Here is a 22,444-nt window from a genome sequence, read left to right as displayed (position 1 = left end):
TGTACTGTGTGTTCCTAATACCAGCAATTCCATAAAAAAGTACCTGAGGCAAAACCGAATAGGACAGACGGTGTCTAGGGAACCTCAAGGGGTTGTAGTTCCTACTCTTCAAAACGCTGCTCCTATGATGCCAAAAACAGATTCAAACTGTTATCCAAATACATTTAAAATAAAGACCCGACTCCGTTCTATCAGGTTTAAAAACTTTCTATGGTCCTGTTTATTTCTATGAATTTTAAGGCCAGGTAGAATGGCTTTTGTTTAGTTTAAAGAAGTGTTTCTCAACCTTTTTAACACGGGGGAACCACTAAAATAACTTTCAGGTCTTCAGTGAACCCCTCCTATAACTACTATATCCACAGCTCACAGTTCATTAGTGTGGTGGTCAGTGGGATGAATTCCTCTTACATTGCTGGCCATTGGGAAGAATGTCACCCTTACAGATAGCCAAAAAGATCATTGGTGTCACTTAGCCTGAGCTAAGAGGTGCAAACTGCTCATTGCTCAGGGAACCCCCAGCAAACTCTGGAGGGACCTTGCTTGAGGAACACTGCTTATACAGCTTATAAGTCTATGTGTGCAAAATCTACTTGAACCAGGTCAAATGCGGGCCAGAAGGAGGTTAACTGCAGGTCAAATGCACCTGTCAGTCCTCCGAATAATGCAATGGAAGTCAAACTGACACCACTGACACAAAACCAAAGAATATATATACCCCATATATATGTTACATATTTATAGGAGAGAGAGGGAGGATAGAGGGAGAAGAGAAGCACTGAACCTATAATCACTAATGAATATTTGGATACTGTCATAACTGAATACCAGTGAGGACAAGGCTTGTGTGGATGTGGAATGTTCAGGAAGAGATTACAACATCAAGTTTTCAATCTTCTTAGTATTCTGCAGAGGTTTAAGGTAAAAAGACATCTTTGTAGCGCACAATTCACCTCCCTGGCAGCCTAAGTGATGTCGAATTTAATACAATTGTTATTTGGGCGGAACCATACTCAGCCGCTTCTGTTTCCGGGGGACGAGTGCAGTGACGAACCGTCCCCCAGTGGCAAGCAGAAGGTGAGCGTTCGTAGGACATTTAACGAATAATAGTTCTCGTCCGCTGTTTTGTCACTGCAGTTTCTCCTAATATCAGGATGATGAGCTCCTCTCTCCATTTTTGAGTAGTTCTGACTGCTATACTGGTGCTCACAGATTAAGAATATACTTATAGTTGTCATGCATTATACAAGAGCAAGAGTTCTGACAAATGTTGCTGTCTGGGTGCTTCGTTTCTAAAATTTTCTTTTGTCACTGATCGAGAAAAATCATTGAAAAAAGGAGTAATTCATTATGTATGACTTTTTTTTGTTCATTCAAGGGCTGCAACCCACAAATAATGAAGCTGGCAATAAACATTTTTAGGGGGGAGGCAGCTACATCCTCCATGCTGCTGTCATGACAGATAAAGTGCCCCATTCCTTTGTTTTTAAATGCCCCCCTTGGATTGGCTTGCCAGGCATCACTGGATCCAATAGAATGTTTCAAGAGTATAGTCACTGTCCAATAAGAAATAGGCGTCTTGTAGGGGGTTCTTCTTCTTCTTCCTATTATTATTAATAAACAGGATTTATATAGCGCCAACATATTACGCAGCGCTGTACATTAAGTAGGGGTTGCAAATGACAGACAGATACAGACCAGGAGCAGGGGAGGAAGCTTACTAATAGAACGTAAGACGAATGTTCTATTTGTAATGATGCATTGAAGAAGAAAAATAAGTAGCACTGAGCTTCTCTGAGAACCATTTTATTCCAAAATAAAATAAAAAATAATAAATAAATAAAAATAAAACATCTGATGCCAAGAAGGTGTTTTCTATACCAGCTTGTGAAACTAAAAGATCTGTAACAAAGCTTAGTGTGACAATGTGATTTATTTCCATTCCCCTGGGTGATGTATTGGCCCTGATGAAGCGATGTCTTCCTGACATTTGTAATGTGTTGGATAATGTGTTGGATATTGGTCTGTCCCCTTGAATAAAATGGATCATCATTGGAAGACTCTTTGTTTCTTGTTTGTTATATATCTACATCATCTCAATTTTCCTGGAATACTGGCAGCTATGTCGGGGTATGGTATTTTCCTGTTAATTAGCTTCAGACCTGCTTCTAAAGGAAGCTTGCAAACAGGTGTATATATATATAGAGAGAGAGACCAAGGTAAAGACACAGGCTGCCATTGTTCACCTTAAATATCCTACTTAGTGGTCTTTGGTTTTAAAATCACTGAGCTGTAATTACCATGCAGAGTTCTGAATTTCTGAAGTCACTTGCTCCCTGCTTGGTCAGTGATAAATGAAATATCATAGCCAGAGAGAGCTGTGTAATTAGCATTGTTAGAAGGAGGTTAACAGCGGGAAACTAAAGGTTTTCTTTTCATACTAATTAAGAAACCTTATTCCTCAAATTGTGATGAGAAAAAAATTATCTTATTTTTTTCTCTTCTCTCTCTTCCCTCCCTTTCCTTCCTCTCCTTCTCCCTCTTTCTTCTTTCTCTCTTTCTCTCTCTCCCCCTCTCTTTTCTCTCTCTCTCTCTCTCCTCTCTACCCTTTTATCTCTCTCCCTTTCTTGTCCCTGTCACTTCCTCTCTCTCTCCTCTTTCTTCTCCCTCTCTTTCTTCTACCTTTCTCTCTTCTCTTTATTCATCTCTCTCTCTCTCTCTCTCTCTCTCTCTCTCTCTCTCTCTCTCTCTCTCAATCCTATCCCTTTTTATCTCTCTCCTAGCTCTCTCACTCCCTCTCTGTTCTCTCTTTCTTCTCTCTCTCTCTCCCTCCCTTTCCCCCTGTTTTCTCTCTTCTCACTCTCTCCCTCCCTATATTTATGGGGAGAAACACAGAGAAAGAAGGGGATAAAATGTGTGTGTGTATACATATATATATGTATATATATATATATATATATATATATTTATTTATTTCGTTTTTTTTATTTATTTTGTCAGCTGAATCCATGGTCATGTGATTGCCAACTTTCCATCAGCTTTTCCTGGTCCTGGTCCTAGTCACACCACCTGTACAAGTGATTGATTCTGTAGCTGCCTCTCTGTAGTCTAAAAAATTGGGCCAAGACATTTTGGAAGGTCTGGGTTTTCTATGGAGCAAATTTTGTAACCACCCTATTCCACATCCAATCCAAGGGTTGTTCCTGCCCCCTAATTCTCGATTGCCTAGGCAAATGAATGGGAGCGCATCCCTTGGGTGCTCTTAGAAGCCCTTTCGTCAAAAGGGAAAAAATTGCCAATCTCACGCATAAGCAGTGAGATCACCAAGTTTTTTTCTCTCCTCTTCTGGGTTCTTCTTCCTACGTCACCCGACCCAGGTGCCAGATTGGGTGATGTTTTAAGAAGAGGTGTGCCGGCCCGAAGACGAATGCGGGGATGACAGGGGACCCGATGGAACAGACCTCAGGACCGATCAACTGCGCTGCGGGATTGAAGGTAAGTGTATCTTTTTTTGTTTTGGGGGACTTTTGAGTTTAGGTCATTTTTAAGTTTGTGCCAGACTCCACCCAGTCATGCCCATGGAACTGTTGTGAGATGAATCTGTGTGGTGGGCACTGATTTCCTCTGTGAAGCACAACGGTCTTGATCCACGAGAAAATATTGGTGGTCCACAGCTCTGTCCCCCGTATGGACAGTACCCATCCACTGAGCCTGCGATGGGATAGTGGGCGGATTCTGGCATCATGACATCACTCAGTGACACACGGCTCCCCGCGCATGTGCAGTCCGGATTCCCGTGAGGTCGGAAAGGTTGGCTACCACTGGTCAAGCCGATAATTATAAAGTAGGGTTTTTGAGGTTGTTTAGGGTAATTTTACATCATATAACCAAAAGATTGACAAAGACTAAATAAAGATGGTATTGAAAATGTTTTATTTTTTTACTTGCTTTGGATTAATCTTCACCGGTAGAATCTGTGCAACATTTTAGGTGTAGTTATTAAAGCCAACTGTGGCACAATGGTCCAACCTGGGGATGCCAACATTTTCTTCAGAGACCTTATTTATCTTCCTGCACAACCCTGGGGTCCCAGAAGGCAATGCACATAAAGGTAACATTTCCTATAGAATCATGCAGGCTGACATTTCATTCTAAAATGCTAATCGCCTAGCTGTCATACTGAGCATCTTACAGCAATATTCTGAGACAGTAGACTTGAACTTGTTTTCAAAAGGCAATTTGACTTTTTTGATCTTTCAAACCAGGGAAAATTAAAATCCCAGTACAGTTTTTTAAATTACTGCCTGACTGTCCTATTGGAGAGATTCTCCTTCATTTTTTATCATGGTTACAAAATGGGTAGTAAGAGGAAATCTGAATAAACATTTCTTGTGCAGTTGTCACCAAAATCATTGTACTTTTTGGGAAAGATCCCTATATTTCTATTCTAGAGGCATTTTGGATTTTTCATCAAGTCTAGTCCTAGGGAAAATGATTACTAGGGCAAAGAGGAAGTTGAATCTCCCCAACAGGGAGGATAAAAACTTGACTGAAATTTTAACTTTCAACATTTTTAGAATCTCTAAATCTTAACAACTCGTTTGGGTGCACAAATGACAGAGACTGACCCTACCCATTTGACTTTGGTAAAATGTATTCTTTTCTGAAAAGCTTCTTTTGCATATGTGTTGTTTATTTTATCTTTAAAATTGTAAACAAATCCGTAATTCAAATGTATTCCTTTAATAATGCTCTTCCCATAATATTACAGGAGAAATGGAAGAGCTAAAACATAAAGTAACTCTTGGCTTTGGTTATTTTGCAGTTTGGATGGATCCCCCAGCTGGAATTGTGCAGCATCATTGTTTATAGATGAAATGATCCTGCTTTTAAGAACTGGCACTACAAACCTCCGGTTCTACTGTGCATTCTGTTGATTAGAGGGCGATGGCTGCTAGGTATCGCTTCTTAGTACGCCAGCTAAGACTTTGCTATCTCCGTATACCCCTCTGCTCTAATTATACACAAATATCAAGCCATGGCCAAGCCTGGGGCCCGGTCTTTTATAAGGCACCAAAATATGGAAACAGAATAGCATTAGTTGACCAACATGGAGAGCACAGCTATCAAGATCTATATCGCAGGAGTTGTGCACTGTCCAAACAGATAACTTCCCTGTTGGGTAATCCAAGCAATGAAGCCCCCCCTGAACGAGTCTCTTTCCTTTGTCCTAATGACTCTTCCTATGTAGTGTGCCAGTGGGCAGCTTGGATGAGTGGTGCTATTGGTGTCCCCATGTATAGGAATCACCCACCTCCTGAGTTAGAGTACATCCTGCAGGACTCCCAGAGTGCTCTGGTACTGGCAGAGACAAGATACGCAGATGTCGTATCGCCTCTGGCTGAGAAGTTGGGCATTGCAAAGCTTGTTGTGCCAGAATCAGCACATTTCAGTCAGTCCGGTGAGGTAATAGAGGAAAATGCGCCTGAATTTGACCTGAACTGGAAAGAGAGGGGAGCCATGATTATTTACACCAGCGGGACCACAGGAAGACCAAAGGGAGTTCTCAGCACCCACCACAATTTAGGTGCTATGGTAAGAAAACCAAAACAGTATGCAACATTTTTTGTACATTAAGGCAATGGTCCCCAACCTTTTGCAGGTTGCAGACCACTAAATGCACAGACTCTGAACCGCGCACTCTCCAGGGACACAACCCGCCCTGAGCCGCGATATCTCCAGTAGACATGGTCCGCGGCTCTGGCCGGTGCGCCACCCCAAGCGGGGTTCTTCTTCTGACCCTGCTGGTGGGTGCACCGGCCAGAGCTGGCTTGGAGGTTGGGGACCTCTGCATTAAGGGATTTGCAGCTCTTAATTAATGAAGGCATTGAATTCCAGGCAAAGCATTGCTGTACATGTAAACCTAAGCAATAAAGCCTAGGCACACTACAACATGCTAATGTGATTTTAAAAAAGAACTTTTAAATATTAACACATCTGCAGCTTTTATTGAGGTATGATAATACCTCATCATCCTGCAATGATGTGCTTAGTGAATATACTTACTGCACATCCTGGTATTGGGTGACATGAAGCTGTCCTTGTTGTTCTCCTGTGTTGTCCTATGGAGATTACAAGCTGCCAGGCATAGTCCATTAGGTAACTTTGCTCTGAGAAATGCCACAAAGAGCTTATAGATTTATAGGAGCTATTAAATACAACCAATAACAAAAAGGTAAAAACTTTTAGTTAAAGTTTACACCAACGTTTAGCAAATCTGGTGTTTCATTTTAATTTTTTGAAGGTCGTTCATTATCTGATAGCCTTAAATCAGTCCTCTGATATCAAATAGTACACTGTGTATTGCCAAGCACTAATGGTTTAGTTTACATTGGTTGTAATAGTAAAGTAACACAGGCCATTTGAAGGGGTCAAACAAATATTAATTTTTTTACACTCTCTATACAGGTAACAGCTCTAGTAGAGGAGTGGGCATGGACTAAAACCGATCGCATCCTGCATGTGCTTCCTCTTCACCATGTTCATGGTGTGGTCAACAAACTGCTTTGTCCTCTGTGGGTAGGGGCCACTTGTGTCATGCTTCCTGAGTTCTGCCCACAAAAGGTATGACATTTTGCCCAATTTTTTGTTTCTAATATTGAAGTGAATTTTATTTATAATATTAAAGCCAATTGTATAATTTACCTTCGGGATCTTGTTTTTCATCTTGGTAATCAATAATTGAAATGACACTTTGGGAGTCCAGTTGTTTATGTATGTCTGGCCATTTCATCCAAGAACTAGTGAGATGTGTCCAAATGTGAACATCCCCCCAAATTATTGCAAGTGAAAGGTGTTGATAATGTTGCAGCATGCAAAAACATTACAGGCAACTGTGGCAAGTGTTTTCTGTTCCAACGTGACCCTGAACACATATCTATAAAGACATGGTTTGATGAGTTTGGTGTCCTGCACAGAGCTCTGGTATCAACCCTACTGAACATGATTGAGATACAAATGAATGGCAAATTCCTACTGACACTCCTCAAAATCTTGTAAATTGTAGTTCCAGAAGAGTGGAGGATGTTTTAGCCACATATTGCTCATGGTTTGTAATGGGAGCTCATATAGGTTTAATGGCCAGGTTTCCACAGTCATTTGGTCATATAGCATATCATTAATTTATAGTAGCCTTTCTCTATTTTTTTTTAAACCTGGGGGGAACCCCTGAAATAACTTTCAGGTATCAAGAAACCCTTGTTATATTATCTATAATCACAGCTCACAGTATTTTAGTTTGGTGGTCAATGTGGGTGGTCAAATAATGTCACCCTTACAGCTAGCCAAAAAGACCATTGGTGTCACCTAAACTGACCTGAGAGGTACAAACTGCTCATTGCTCAAGGAACCCCTAGCAAACTCGGGAGGAATCCTGGTTTATCTATAGTGTGGAAGTATTGCATGAATATTTTGCCGACATACAGTATAATGTGTTCAGTACAGAAGCAGGTAGTGTTTTTTGAAATGGTCTTTCATATTACACTCTTCAAAACTAAAGCATCACCAACAGGATAGCTTAGACTTCCTTTGACACTTCTAGTTAAGTTTCTATCATCTTACCAGTTAAATGCTCAGATTACACTTGACCTGCACAACGACCAATATTTAATGTCTCAATACAGCTGATAGATTTTCTTCACTCAGTTCTGTTGCCCAGCTGCTTTGAAGGGACTGCTCGGTGGTTTTGATGTCTCTCTCAGCTGCAGTAAAGCACGTTAATATTTGCAGTGTTTGGAGAGAATTGTTCTGGCGCAGCGGCTTGAGAAGATGGCTGCGGTGGGGGGCAGAGAGGAAACTAAACAGCTCATGGGAACATAAAGCCTGGAGAACAAGACCACTAAGGGCGTTCGTGCGCTGAGGCTGTGAGAGATTCACCTTTAATCAGTCCGCGCTCCTTTTCCCTGTGAAGGCTTCTGCTCATGGCACAGTGCTGGAATGGGGAGGCCTGTCAGGCCCTGTTAGAAATCACATACATCAGCTGAGTGGGAAAGGGGATGGAGGGAGGTAGTAGAAAGTCTTCTGAATGCAGTAGGCAGGCTTAGTAAGTGTATGCATTTGCCCATATCCCTACAGGTGACACAGATGAAACCATGTGACTTCGGCTAGTCGTCTTTTCCAGCCTTTGCTCCCTTTATAGCCAGAAAATTAAGTTTTCAATCAGTACACATTTAAAGGCATTATTGCAGTGTGAAAAGTTATTTTAGTGACTGTATAGGTAAATACAGACAGGAATTTCACCCCTGAGCATTCTTTCCAACTAAAGGTAGCAATATACCCATCCATGTTTGCTCTGGGGAATGTGAATGCCTGTCCTTAGTAGTCATCCCTGGCAATACCCATCAAGGGAAAACAGATGTGCTCAGTTGGGAAAAACCAAAGCTACCTGATCAACTTTTCACCTGAGAAAGCTATAGCGGGGAAAGTTTTGTATGGTTGGGGTTGGACGCAGCCTAAAAAAAACATGTCAGCATTCCCCAGTCTAGTAGCAAACAGCCAGATTGGCCAGAAGTTGTCTGATGTCTAGAGATGGCTTAGGGCTGTACTCTAGGCAGAGAGAAAAATAGCAATGAATGCAGCTGCATAATTACTCAAAATCATTAAAGTTGAACCCCAGGCAGATGCAAAAGACACAAATAAATGCAGCTCTGTATTCAGTAATAGGCCATTAACTTTATTTTTTTTTATTCAGCCAGTGTAAGTAACTGAAGTTGACTTGATATCTCAAGTGTGTAGTATGCAAATATACTGACAAAGAACATGTTGGTAGGAGGAAATATATATTTTTTATTTGTGTACTGTATTTATCTTTATGGCTGGAGTCCATCTTTAGGCCAGGTAAAATTACTAATCCAGCCAGTGGATGAATACAGATACAAAATATTGATACCACAGCAAAGACTTCATATCAGACAACCACTGGCTTCTAAACGTTTGGATTTACAGGAATACAAATCCTTTGGCATTTGAAACTTTCATATATGTTCCTGTATGCCTGGAGTACAGCTTTAATGTAATTCCAGGGAACATGCTAAGGTTTGCAGATTTGCAGCATTCCCTAAATAATATTAGTAGCACACTGACTGCTTTCATTTGTTTCTTAACACCCAATCAATCCCAAAACTGTACAAAACAAAAAAGTGGTGAACAGAAGTTGTTTTATGGGCTGAATATGTTTGTACACTACTTTTCCTCTCATTTCCAAATTCAGCCAGTGGGAGAGTCTATCAGATGTGATGATGTGACATCCAAAAAACAGTAATAGATGCCAGACTACATTCCCATCATGCCTACATTACAGTGGAAACCATGGGTGTACATGAGGCAGGATTTGCATCAACACGATGTAGGTTTTAGGCAGTTGTAGGATCCCAGTCTGCAAAAGAATACTAAAAGGCATGAAGAGCACAGGTTTTGTGTGTAGATGCAGACTTACACAATTGGGTTTTACATTTGTAAAATTCAGATCTAAAGGTACTAATTTTAATTGATACCAATCAACATAATTGTTCTAAGAAAATGCCTTGCTTGATTTTGTGTTTTCTCGAACATTAAAATTGATATTTAATAAACATTTCATTGTATATCTATGTAGTTTTATAGCTATATAATCATTTTTTACTAGCCTGCAATGATTGGAACTGTATTGACCCTTTTTGTCCTCCATTTAGGTTTGGGAACATTTTCTTAGCAGAGACATTCCTTCTATCAATGTTTTCATGGCTGTTCCTACCATCTACAGTAAACTGATTGAATACTATGATCGCCATTTATATAGCCCACACAATAAAGACTTTGTACGAGCAGTATGCCAGGAGAAAATCAGGTATGACAGCTCTGTTGTAAACCAGAATGGCCAGTCACTTAGTGTACATAGCATAAAGAAAGAACTGCAATTATCTCCAAGTATAAAAAAAGTTGACTAAGTTTCCTCCTTAGTATTAGTTATATATGCAATGCCTTGGGCTGATATTATGGAACCCATTATTCATGGTTTGTCCAGAAAACAAGTGTCCAAGTAGTGGTCAAATCCAGCCTGCATTACAGCTGAATTTAAGTTTAAAGTGACCCTGTCACCACCCACCCAATGTCTACCAAAATAAAACCTTGCTAGTAAATGTATTCACATAGCCAATATGCTGGAAAAAGAACCTTATATTTTTACCTATCTCTGATACTTTATTCAAGCTGCACTGACAGTCTTTGCAGCCTCTTCGGACACTGCCAGGTCCTTTGTTGAACCCAGTCTGTGTCTTTCTTTAACTTAGAGCCTCCGTTGTACACTTGAGCACCGGAATGGTGGGGGGGGGGTTTAAAAGGTGCAGTTGTGCAACCTAACCTATATTATTGAAGTAGTTGATAACTCATGGAGAGGTGAACATTGGCCGTTTCATCTTGAGTATAGAACCTTATCCCCACATCTCACTGGAGCAAAGAAACTGGAAAGCAAAGACAGCCTTGCTTTCTATGTCTTGGAAGGCATAAAATGGTGTCAGTTGGTATATTCAAGCAATGTACTCCAAATAGATTCTGTATGCTTATTGCTACCAGAAAGAATTCCCAATTCCATGTTAACAAATATAAAATCTATCAGAATAAAGTCAAAATAAAATTGCCTATTACTATTTAATATTTTCTCCTTTGCAGCCAGCAGGTGGCAAATGCGAGTCAGGGGTCTCATATATCTGGTTTATTGCAGCAATATAATTCCTGGCCCTTATAGCAAAATCCTAAATTAAGTACATACATACTGATTGACTCAGAGGAGGGACTGACTCTCTTTTCTAGTAAAGTCTGTGCATGTTTGATGTAAGCATTTTATATAAAATTGGCAAAAAGTACTATAGTTTCCCCTAAAAGACTATTTAAGAAGCAATGGACTTGCATAACTGATTTCTTCCCATCAGATTAATGGTATCTGGTTCCTCTGCTTTGCCTGTGCCAATTCTGGAGCGATGGCGGGAGATGACTGGTCACACACTTCTGGAGAGATATGGCATGACGGAAATTGGCATGGCTTTAACCAACCCACTAAATGAACGAGTGCCAGGTACTGCTTTCTTCTGTGTAGTGTTGGATCTGTATTATACAGAGTGTTATACTTTACTTGTAGACTATTGAAACTTCCTATTAAACTGCTTGGTAATCAATGTAGAACTATAAACGTTGTTAATAAAATGTCATGCAGCATATAAATATTAGAACATCTGTACCTACAGATTATTCTTAGTTCCCCCTACACAGTCCCACAATTACCTGTTGATCCTTCAGTGAAGCCCATCTAATGCAAATTCCTAGGATGGCAATAATGCTGCAATGCTAATAAATGCAGAGCAGAGTTGCCACCCTCATGTAGGATGTGCTTACTTGCACTAGTGCGGAGAAAAAGTTGTAGGGAACATGTCTATTTACACCATCGTTGCTGATTTACAAGCTTGTTAATCAGCACCAGGACACACCTAGTCCTATCCACTGCTTTATGGATTGACAGTAGTTTCTCTGTTGCTGAAACCTTCCCACTGTGAGCTGCAGTGTCTGGAGGGGGGTGTATGTAGCATCATCACGTAGTCCAGGAGGAAAGCCTGAAAGAGTACTGGAAACCTGCAAGAATACTGCTGAAAAGAAGGTACTTTTTGGGGAACGGGGATTGGAAAAATATATTGGGGAATCAGGGGTTGGAATTTGTTAGGTAAGGTATCTGGAGTTCTGATTTAAAGCCCAACTCTACATTTTCTGGGTGTTAAGGTACGTACACACGTCAGATGATTCTCATCCGATAATCAGGGCTGATATCCGACAAGAATCTGGCATGTGTGCTGTCCTGGAAGATCCACTAAGGAGGAACAACGAACAATTGTAATGAAAGTGAAGGGGAAAAATAGCAGTGGGGTGCCGTTCCGTCGTTGTCCCTCCTCCATGGCGCTGTATGTACAGCACTCATTCACACATCGTTCAGTCTTTTGTCATTGGGAAGGATTTTGAAAGATCCTTTCCAACGCCAGTTATTGAACGTGTGTACATAGCCTTAGGCTTTTATTTTTAGCATTTCTCTAGAGTGCTTTGGCTGCAATGGTCACCTCTTCTCCAGCACTGTTCCCGGAAGATTCACCTGCCTCAAGGTGCAGCACTATTTCTCACTGAAGTTGAATGATCCTCACTGTCATTCACCCACTTCCTTTGAGTTCAGGGTGAAATAGACTTGTCCCTAGAAGAGAAAATTTACAATAGCAGTCTACACACACAGTGCAATGATGAACCTAAGGTAAGTAAGTTAAAAAAATGAAATAAGAATAGGGGGGACTAGACATGAAGATGTCACATGGCCAGTCAGAGTATCAGGCTTTAGTATTTAGGGTGTGTGGAATGAAAAATTAAAAATGGGGTGAGGGTTACTTATTGGAATTGTGTTTTCACGTTTGCCTGTAGTTCAGCTTTAATATTTATTACATTTTGTAGTTGATTGATCCATATACTATCTGATCTCCATGAAAACAATCCTAATTTCTAACCCACCTAGGATTCTTTCATCTGCAACTTCATAACATTTGGAAAAAGTTGGGAAACAATCAAAACCGTATTCACATATAGCCAATATTTGCTACATTTAAGCAAAAGGTTGAAATTCCCATTTTATGTAAGAATGGGATTGATACAAATATGGCCAGCATTTACAGTCTCTTTGGAAGACAGAGGTTAAAATACCATCTTTGGCTGTTTATACAGTGGCGAATAAAGTGCTGAATGAGTTAACTCTGCTGCCTTTGCCTGAGTTTCTCTCTCTGTTCACGCACAGAATTATGAATTATTCATCGGCAGCTCACGCCTCTCCGGGTCTAATCAGGGCTTTAATTGGAGGTTTAGATCACAGTTGGCTAATGGCTGCTCCAGCAGGGACCTGGTGCATTGTGACAGGCGGATCACAGTGTGTCTTATCACTGGCCTGTCTCAATTCTCCTAGGGCCCCTCCACACACAGCAGCATGTGGACCCCCCTGAGCCCAGCACATGCAGCATCCTCAATTACACAGCTCTGCTTTTACCATGAGCCTCAGTGCAAAAGTGGGGGTGGGAGGCTTTCTGCAAGGGCATACTGCTGTTCGGTTTACCAAGAGTATAGGTGTCAGGTTTTCACTGATAGTTTTTAGTACTGCATATTTATATGCCATGGTGTCCGTCATATAGAGAATTGTTAATGTAAATGACTGCTGTATAATGTTCACACATGCATCTGTTTCCCTAATTAAACTCCTTTCTTTCATAAATGCCCCTATGGAGGACCCTTGGCAACCACCATATAACCTCCTGGCCCTGCCTGAATGCTTGTTAGCCTATCTATTAAAAAATAATTTGTAACCTATTAGAATCAGCCAATACAATATAAGCCAAAATTACATTCATGCTTTCTACATATTTTTAAGGATTATTTGCAAGAGTAAAATGCATTAACATGTAACTTTCCTTTTAGTCACAGTTATATGATATATTCTCTGGGTGTTCTGTTTTCCTCCCACATTCCAAAAACATGCAGTTGGGTTAATTGGCTTCTTCCCAAATTGTCCTTAGGCTGCAATAAAGACATATGACTATGGTAGGGACATTAGATTGTGAGCCCCTTTGAGGGACAGCAAGTAACATGACTATGGACTTTGTACAGCACTGTGTAATATGTTGGTGCTATAAAAAAAGTATGCAATAATAACAATATTGCATATGAGTGTTTTGCATTTACCACTTGCATCCTGCAGGTGGTAAACCTGCAGAGTTGTTTACTGCTGTATTCTAAATGTCTTGTATTTTAATAGTCTGAATGGCAGGACATTATATAAGTTATAGGAGAGACACGCGCACTCCTACCAGATTCGGACCCGTTTGGACTTGTAGCTGTCAACAATTGAGTTCACATTGCTGGGCTTTTCGTATAGAAAGGCCAATATAGGTTACAAACAGAGTGTCATGAAAAGACCCCATAATAAATTGTTTGATTGACTAATCAGTTGTCTAGTTTTGCCCTTCTTTACATTTTTATATCCCCTGAAATAATTTTTGGGTCTTGGGGAACCCCTACTAAAACCATAGGAGGTCAATAGAAATAAAATACACCTTACATTGGTTTAGATAGCAAAATCTTTTGGTGACTTTGGTGGATTGGCCACAAAAAAAAAGAACTTGGTGCATTAGCCATAAAAATTAAATTCACTATCACATGGGAGGTCAACCAGCCAAAGCTCAAAAAACCTCTAATCCCGTGGTCGCCAACTGGTGGTCCCCCGTACAGATTGTAGGCTCAGGGAGGTGGGCTGGTTGTGTTCTTGCATTATGATGTCATAAGAGGGATATATTATGATGTCATATAGAGGGATTTTCTTCCCCTTTGAGTGACACACAACTCCCCGTGCATGTGTGGTTCGAAGTCTGTGCATTTAGTGGTCCGTAGGTTCGAAAAGGTTGGAGACCACTGCTTTTATCAACCACTGGGGGGTTCCATAGAAAACTGGTTGAGAATGAATGGCTGGTCAATCAAAAAATTGCATATCATGTGGTTAGCTAATGTTCTAGAATAAAGATGCAGAAATGTGATTGGTTAGTCCTACTTCTCCCTCAGCTTCCTTTACTGTAATTGTTTTTTTAACCAGACCCTAGAACTTTTTTAATATATATTTCAAATCTTGTACATGGCAGACAATTTGACAAGTGTACCTCTCAGTAAAAGAAAAGGAAACCGATTTATATACTTTGCAACAATTGACAAATGTACCTCTCAGTAAAAGCAAAGGAAACCGATTTATATACTTTGCAACAATTTTATTTCTGTAGATAAATGTTTGTAATATTTTCAGAGCAATCACAGATATACCTATAAGGCAGAAATAAATATACATCATGATTATGACTTATTGTTGCAGCCATGCTTACCAGGTTAAACAGCATGGTCACATATATGTTCTCATCTGTCTTTCAGGATCAGTGGGTAACCCCTTACCTGGGGTACAAGTCCGGATCGCCACTGAGGTGGCTCAAAAACATGGCGTGTCCTACACTGTCCTTGCTGAAGGAGATGTTGATGGAACCAAGGTATGTGGCAGGGAACATTGTTAAACTACCGGCCTGACATGTTGCTGGCCCATAGACAATACACACATAAATTAAAGGATTTTGGTGGAATTAATGGTGTAGATGCTTTTGAAAGGCTGAACTCCAGGCAAACAGACAATAACATAGTTAAAATAATCCACATATTTTTGGTTTTCTATGAAGAAATGGTATTTCTGTCTATCCACTTTCAATATTCACACAACTCTAATACTTTGTAAAGCCCTGTCTAGCAGGGCAGGGGACCTGAACTTAGTCTGCCCCTCCTATTGTATGTTACTTCCCCCACCTCCTGTATTGTAAGCTCTTCGGGGCAGGGTCCTCTCATCTTGTGTCACTGTTTGTATTCGTCTGTCATTTGCAACCCCATTTGTATGTCCAGCGCTGCATAATATGTTGGCGCTATATAAATCCTGTTTAATAATATTAAATCATAATAATATTTAGGTAAACACCATTAATTAGGGTGGAGAGGTGGGTAAGAGGTTAACCCTTGAGTTTGGTAAGCAATTGCCACCAGGGCTAACTAGTGTTAGTTCAGGCATATACAGAGCAGTTCAATGGCCAAAAAAATACCCTGTGTAAACTCCCCATACATTTTCAGGTCTCCTCTTTCCCAGCCTGTGCAATGCAAATCTACAGACTAATGAATTCATCTCTCAGTCACACAGTTCTATCCTTCTATCCACATGCTTCTTGTTAACACAGGAGTGGTACAGCACAACTGCTGTGCTATTTAGTCTAAACACTAGTTTACTATGATTGCAAGATACTTATACCAAATAAATTCAGATACATACACTGATTGTCTTTAAAAACTACATTTATTATTAGTTTATTAATAAAAAGACCTGCATTAGTTTGGATCTTTTGTATATACCTGGCGTTTGGCTTTAATTCATACTCACCTATTGGCCCACATTCCATATATTCTCTGCATAGTTCCATGTCCAATTGACAACAACTACACCTATAGCTAAACAATCCTTTAGATTTCTACAAAGAATTTTAAAAGTCAAGCAGGGTATTACAAGTGACAGACGGCACATTCAAGAGTTAATCAGGGCACAAGGCTAAATATGGCAGTTGTGCTTTAACTTTTGGATAGATTTAGAAAGGGTTTCAATTCTTGCCAGAGTCTTATTTGTGCCCCTTGGAACTTTACCAAGAAATTAAAAAAATGCAGACAGGGTGTGTTTTGTTGCAGAAGAGACTTAGTCTGTCTATTCTGTCCATAATATGATGTAATACTTTGTTTGCACGCATGAAAACCAATCAGATGGTTGAAGATGTGGAAGCGAAGTGGACAAAGATTCTGGCAAAAGAGCTCACATTATAATTCTTTAAGTTTTTTGTTGTATCTGATACCAGTGACCTTGACAGACAGCTCCATCATATTCTGTGGTGCTTTACAGATATAAAGCTACACATATGGGTGAATAAAACAGAGCTGATAAACAACATAAATGTCACAGTGACAAATACAGACAATATTTAGGAAAACACAAAGCAATTACAAGAAACAGAAGAGAACAAGAACTTGCAATAACTGATTTTCCTTACAAGGTTACAATAGGAAGGTTATTGCTTTCTAACTAAGGGACAGGCCTTATATGTTCCTATATAGAAAATACACCAGGAGGAGGTTAGATGGTAAAAAAGCATTGTGCACCTTGATGCTGTCCCACAGCATATGAAAAACTCACTTAATTTAATGACAGTGAATCTTATCTGAGAATAAGCTGAAAACAGAAAGTCGCACTTAGGCTGCGTACACACGTTAGACTTTTTTTGTTGGAGAGGACCTTTCACGATCCTTTCCAGCGACAAAAGACTGAAAGATGCATAAACGAGTGCTGTACATACAGCGCTTTTCTACTCTATGGAGAGGTGACAGGAAGAATGAGCAAGCGGCACCCTGCTGTGCTTTTTCCCCTTCACTTGTTTTGCAGCCATTCGTCATTCATGGATCCGCTAGGAAGGTACACATTCCAGATTCTCGTCAGATATTAGGCCTGAGACGATTATCGGACAAGAATCATCTGACGTATGTATGTACCCTAACACCCAGAAAATGTAGAATTAGGCTGTAAATCAGAACTCCAGATATCCTACCTAACAAATTCCAACCCCTGATTTAAATCAGAACTTCGGATGAGCGCTGTATACATGTCAGATTCTGATCCGAAGTGATAATCATCTGACTTGTGTATGTAGCCTAACTCTTGGGATTCCTAGACATTAGTGAAAACATGCCCTGTTCTACAAATAAAAGTTGGTTTTCGGCAGAACTGATTTTTTTATTCTTCAATATTGTAAGTGAGAATTTAAAGAAAACAACACACCCCAGTATGCAAACAGCAAGGGTTCAGCTGAGGTTATCATGGTTGGCAAGATGATTCTTTGGCAATTTGTTTCTCTTTCTTACCATAGACATTTCTTATACTTCCGAAAGGCATGTTAGGCTCAGCAGGGAACATGATTGGCTTCTGATTGTATTTATTCTTTCAACAGATGGCTGTAAGTAAAATGACACCATCACAACTTGTTGAGTTTTTTTCCTCTCCCGGCAGAAATATTGCAACATTAATTTGGAAATAAAATTTCACTAAAAATCAATATTCATGGATGCAAGGTTAAAAAAAAATGAATCCACTTTACTGGTTTGACTATATAATTAACCACTAAGGGTATGTGCAAAGTGGAGTAACCCACAGTAAATAGATTACTGTTAACTAAAGACAGATCAGTGGTTGGTTGTCACACACTTACATTTGCCTTTTTATATGCCACCTTCCACCTTTAAAAATAAAAAAGCATTTTTCGATGCGGTAGTCACAGTGCTTCGGTACTTACTCATTGGGCCTCATTTATTAAAGCTCTTCAAGGCTGGAGCAGATACACGTTCATCATTAAAGCTGGGTGATCCAGAAAACCTGGAATAGATATGCTAGCAAATGTTTTGAATCCTGGACCAGATCCATTCCAGGTTTGCTGGATCACCCAGCTTCATTGATGAAAGTGTATCCTCTCCAGCCTTGGAGAGATTTAATAAATCAGGCTCAATATTACATGAGAATCATTCCATCCATGGTAAAGTACCTTCCATTGCCACCAAGAGAGAACAAGAGCATGGATCTGTGACTGGACTGACCTAAAGGCTTTTTGTAGGAATTATAGGTGTGTATAGAGCATTCTTTTTTTGTAATATATTTATGTGGGGCTTAAAGTTTGGAAGAGGAAATAGCAGGCTGGAGATCCACTTTGCATAGAATAAGCCACCTAACATTTTGTAATTTCAGAAAAGCTGCACTTTCTGATATCTTGATGGGGCAGGGGAAATGTCTCCAGCGGTTAGACATTTGTGGAAGAATATATAACCAAGCAGACCTTATGGCTTAACAGGTCTGACCCACAAAAAAAAACTTTGTTCCCAGAATTCAACAGTAGCATCAGATATTCTTCACTATTGTGTAATGGAAGGCATTTTCATGTCAGGAAATGGATTACATTTAGCTTCTCCTTCAACCCAGGAAAAAGAGATCATAAAAGGTAATTGGAAATAAAAAAGTAGCAGTTCCTCATTATAAAATGACCAAAACAGGCCAGGTTTCTATTAGACAGGATTTCGGCTGTAATCTGGGTGCACCATCCTGCTCAGAGATACAGGATGTAAGTTTAGGTTATTGTTTTCACGCCTTTTTTTTCTGCTGATTCCCCCTCACAACCCTCTCCCTTCTATTTCTGCCAACTGGCGCTAGCCTGTGCCAAGACTCCCAACTGGCAGATGCTGCACACAGCAGATGTTTTCCTAAAGATGTGGGAGCGTTACCAAAACTTTAGAAAGCACACAAAGTCACCACCAGCTGTACATAGTGAGTGTGTATGTCTGTTTATGCTAGGGGAGTGCCCAGGTGTGGGGGACAGTTCTTATGTAAGCTTATCTGAGGCTTTTTTTTTTTTAGGTCTCTTCGGAATTGCAGGACAAAGAAGGGGAATTGCAGGTACGTGGGCCAGCTGTGTTCAAGGAATACTGGAATAAGGAGAAGGAAACAAGAGAGGCGTTTACCCACGATGGCTGGTTCAAAACAGGTAAGACATGCCAAGCAAGGAACAAAAAGTCAGGTTAGTAGGGACAAAAAAGATGAAGGATTTGTTTTTGGGCTGGACATTCATTTTCTTTCTATGTACATTTATCTACACTTTATATTAGACTCCTCATATCCTCAGAAACAAAGAGGGACAGGACTGCAGTGCTGCATGGTATATGTGCTGAAAAGAACTATGCTGATGGGAGGAGAGAGGACTTTATCGGTCTTCTGTGCTTATTCATTGTCCTGTCAAAAGTTGTGGGTAGAGAGGTGACCAAGCTGTCTGTCAAAACTAGAGAAAAATCATTTCACCAGACTTCCTCTGATGGCTATGTAAACCTCAGGATTCGATGAACAGAAATAATATATGCTTATTATAGTCATGTAGGAATGTATAATTTAGAACATACATAGATAAAATCCAGCCCTCAATCCTAGAGTACAATCACCCTCAAGCACTCTGGTCTCTGGTGGCAACCAGACCTTAAGCTTGGGGATCACCGCCCTTAAGCATTGGGGAAGACCTTCCTTAAGCCTGAGGACCAAGGGTCTTAGGCCTGGAGGGCAACTGCCCTTAAGCCTGCGGGACTGCAGCCCTCAGGCCTGGTGTACCACATCCCTAAAGTCCCCTGGGGGGAACCGAACCTTAAGCTTGGGGATCACCGCCCTTAAGCATGTGGGACAATCCCACCTCTAAGCCTGGGGATGACCACCCCTAATCCTTCGAGACTACAGCCCTCAAGCCTGGATAACCACAGCCCTCAAGCCCCCCAGACACCCGAGGGGACCAGAACCTAAACCTGGGAGACAACCACTGTTAAGCCTTTTTGTACATTAATTGTATTTAAATTAACTAGCTATAAACTCATTTGGCTTGTGCAAAAATAAATCGGTATATAAGGTTGTTGCAAAAGTGACCCTGCTGGAGGGAGCAGTAAGGGTTGCTACAGATTTTCTACTTTAGTTTCAGTCAAACAATCTGATATCCAATAGGAGCATACCTGCCATGTACATAATAACCATCCCATATGTTCCCCAAGTTATTATTTATAATATGTTTTCTGGCTGTATAGTAAACATAGTGAACTCTCTTCATATGATAGCTTTGTCCATCACCTTATTTCAAGCACATGATCATAATGGATTTTTGTACACATGTGCAGTGTTTGGGGGTACACTTTCACTGTGTACAGGATTCAAGAGTTAGTCGAGTCTTGGAGCCAGTAAGCATTGTCTTCTATTTATAATAATAAAAGGACTAACTGGCATCTGTAGTTTGTTGGGTTGATTGATCACCAGGCTCCTGGGATCTGTCTAGTCTTGGCACAAGGTACAGGGATTTGCAACAGAGAACTTCAGAAGACCTGTGTTGAGATTCCATCAGATGGTTCCTGTTGGAACATTCACTCATTCTCAATTCTCTTTGTTGGTTTTTCACAAAGAGGAAACAACACTTACAGAGGAATCAGTATGACATCAACTTTTGTGAGCTGTTCCCTGATGTATGCTGAACACTGAATGTGCATGTGAGTTAGGCAGGAATTTCCCAAGTGTTGGGTTATTTGGGAACAAGACAGTCAAGTTCCCCCATATATATATAAAAAAACTTTACAAAAGTGGAGAGGCATGCTTATGGTTATGCTTATGGCCATCATTAGAAAAACATCAGAGAATATTGTAGTAGTAACTATATAATATTTCAGTTGCAGGAGTTGGCCCTGTAGACTTCTAGAAGCTGACTACTTTAATTCATACATTAGATCCACGACTGGAAGCTGCAAGAAGAGCCAAGGTTTATCTTTAGTATTTTGTGCTTAAGGTAGCTCTCTGCTGTTTACAGAAACAGTAACAAAGTGTAGAAATCCTTTTTGCTGCCTTCTGTTTTGTATACAAGCTCTGTTTTCTATGTTGCAGTGCCACCAAATATCAGTGCTCTACTGCTCATTCTCACAATGAACATCAGTGGGCCTGATTTATTAAAGCTCTTCAAACTGGCGCCCGCACCGACGTCCCGGGAAACCCTGTGGATCTCGGCTCTTCACTTTGTGCCTGGAGATCAGAGGGAGAAGAGGTGTCCCCAGGAATTGCGGGGAGATCAGAAGGACGACAGGGGACGACAACGGAGCAAAGGTAGGTAAGTGGGGTTTTTCTTAGCCTAAAGCGGCCCCGCGTTTGACTCAGGATTACCACTTTTTGCAAGTAAAACCCACCCCAATTCACACAACAATTCACATTAACAAATAGCAATTGACTTTTAAGAAATCCATTCCAGGTTTGCTGGATCACCCAGCTTCACCGATGAAAGTGTATCCTTTCCAGCTTTGGGGAGCTTTAATAAATCAGGTCCAATGAGTCAGCTGACCCATTGACAACAGTTGGCTGATATCCTGTTTCAACACTTCACAGAGAAATTACACTTATTGCTCCCTCCATTGGAAAACTTAAAATCTTCAAAGGACCCAGCTAAGTACTAGTTACATCCCAAAAATCCACATAAACTAACCCCTGTGCAGTAGTACATAAAATAGACATTTCTTCAAATAATGAAAACTGAAGTATCAATAGATGCAAATAAAATAGATAGATAGATAGACAGACAGACGGAGTATTTAGGTAGAAAAATATATAGGTAGGATACAGATAGGTATGAAAAGGTTGATCAACAAACAGTGGAGGGTTTTTTTTTTCCTGTAAACAAGCCCCAGCATTATAAAAAGAAAACTTTTTCCACCCTAGTTTCTCAGTAAAGTACATTATTGATCTGACTATTTTTACAAAGCTTTATTTTTTTCCTGTGTACTGCATTATTGTATTTGCCTCCACTTGTGCTCCGCCGTGTTCACTTACTTTAACTAACCAACAGGAAAAAGCGTGCTGTGTGCATCTGTAATTCTGCATTGTGCCTAGTGGATTCCTGTGCAGCTCTGGCCTGCCTGGGGTCCCCCGAGCCTCTTCACCCCCCTGAGTCCCTGTGCGAACAGATTCCACTACTGTATCAATCTTGTTTAATAGAGTGGAAGGGTTATTGGCGGGTGGCAGGACGGGAGCAGGCGTGAGATGGATGACTCGGCTCCCCCCGCTGGCCGTGCTGATGTACAATGAAATATTTATGATTTATTCCGGCTAATAAACTGAAATGAAGAGCGTGATGTATGTGAGCAGATGGAGGACTATTGATGCGGCTCCTTATGTTTGGAAGAGGGAGGGGGA

General features: G+C 40.5%; 1 protein-coding gene across 5 annotated transcripts in view; it reads left to right on the top strand.

Annotated features, from left to right (window-relative positions):
* Positions 1 to 1,034: 1,034 nt before the first annotated feature.
* Positions 1,035 to 22,444, top strand: part of ACSF3 (acyl-CoA synthetase family member 3) — a 29,169-nt gene continuing 7,759 nt past the window's right edge. For 4 of the 5 annotated variants that reach the window (XR_011922251.1, XR_011922250.1, XM_072422632.1 and 1 more), the window contains exons 1-7: positions 1,035 to 1,074; positions 4,823 to 5,592; positions 6,466 to 6,621; positions 9,726 to 9,880; positions 10,962 to 11,104; positions 15,013 to 15,125; positions 19,109 to 19,235. Coding sequence is in view for 3 of the 5 variants with exons in the window: in XM_072422632.1 (XP_072278733.1) it covers positions 4,945 to 5,592; positions 6,466 to 6,621; positions 9,726 to 9,880; positions 10,962 to 11,104; positions 15,013 to 15,125; positions 19,109 to 19,235 (1,342 nt within the window). In the remaining 2 variants the exon portion in view is untranslated. Of the gene's footprint in view, positions 1,075 to 4,010; positions 4,109 to 4,822; positions 5,593 to 6,465; positions 6,622 to 9,725; positions 9,881 to 10,961; positions 11,105 to 15,012; positions 15,126 to 19,108; positions 19,236 to 22,444 lie in introns of those variants that run through there. The other variant, XM_072422633.1, reaches the window with a different exon arrangement.

Source organism: Pyxicephalus adspersus, chromosome 9 (assembly GCF_032062135.1).
Source record: "Pyxicephalus adspersus chromosome 9, UCB_Pads_2.0, whole genome shotgun sequence".
Classification (NCBI taxonomy): Eukaryota; Metazoa; Chordata; class Amphibia; order Anura; family Pyxicephalidae; genus Pyxicephalus; species Pyxicephalus adspersus.
The sequence above is the reverse complement of the archived record's forward strand: the minus strand, read 5'-3'. Positions and strand labels throughout refer to the sequence as shown.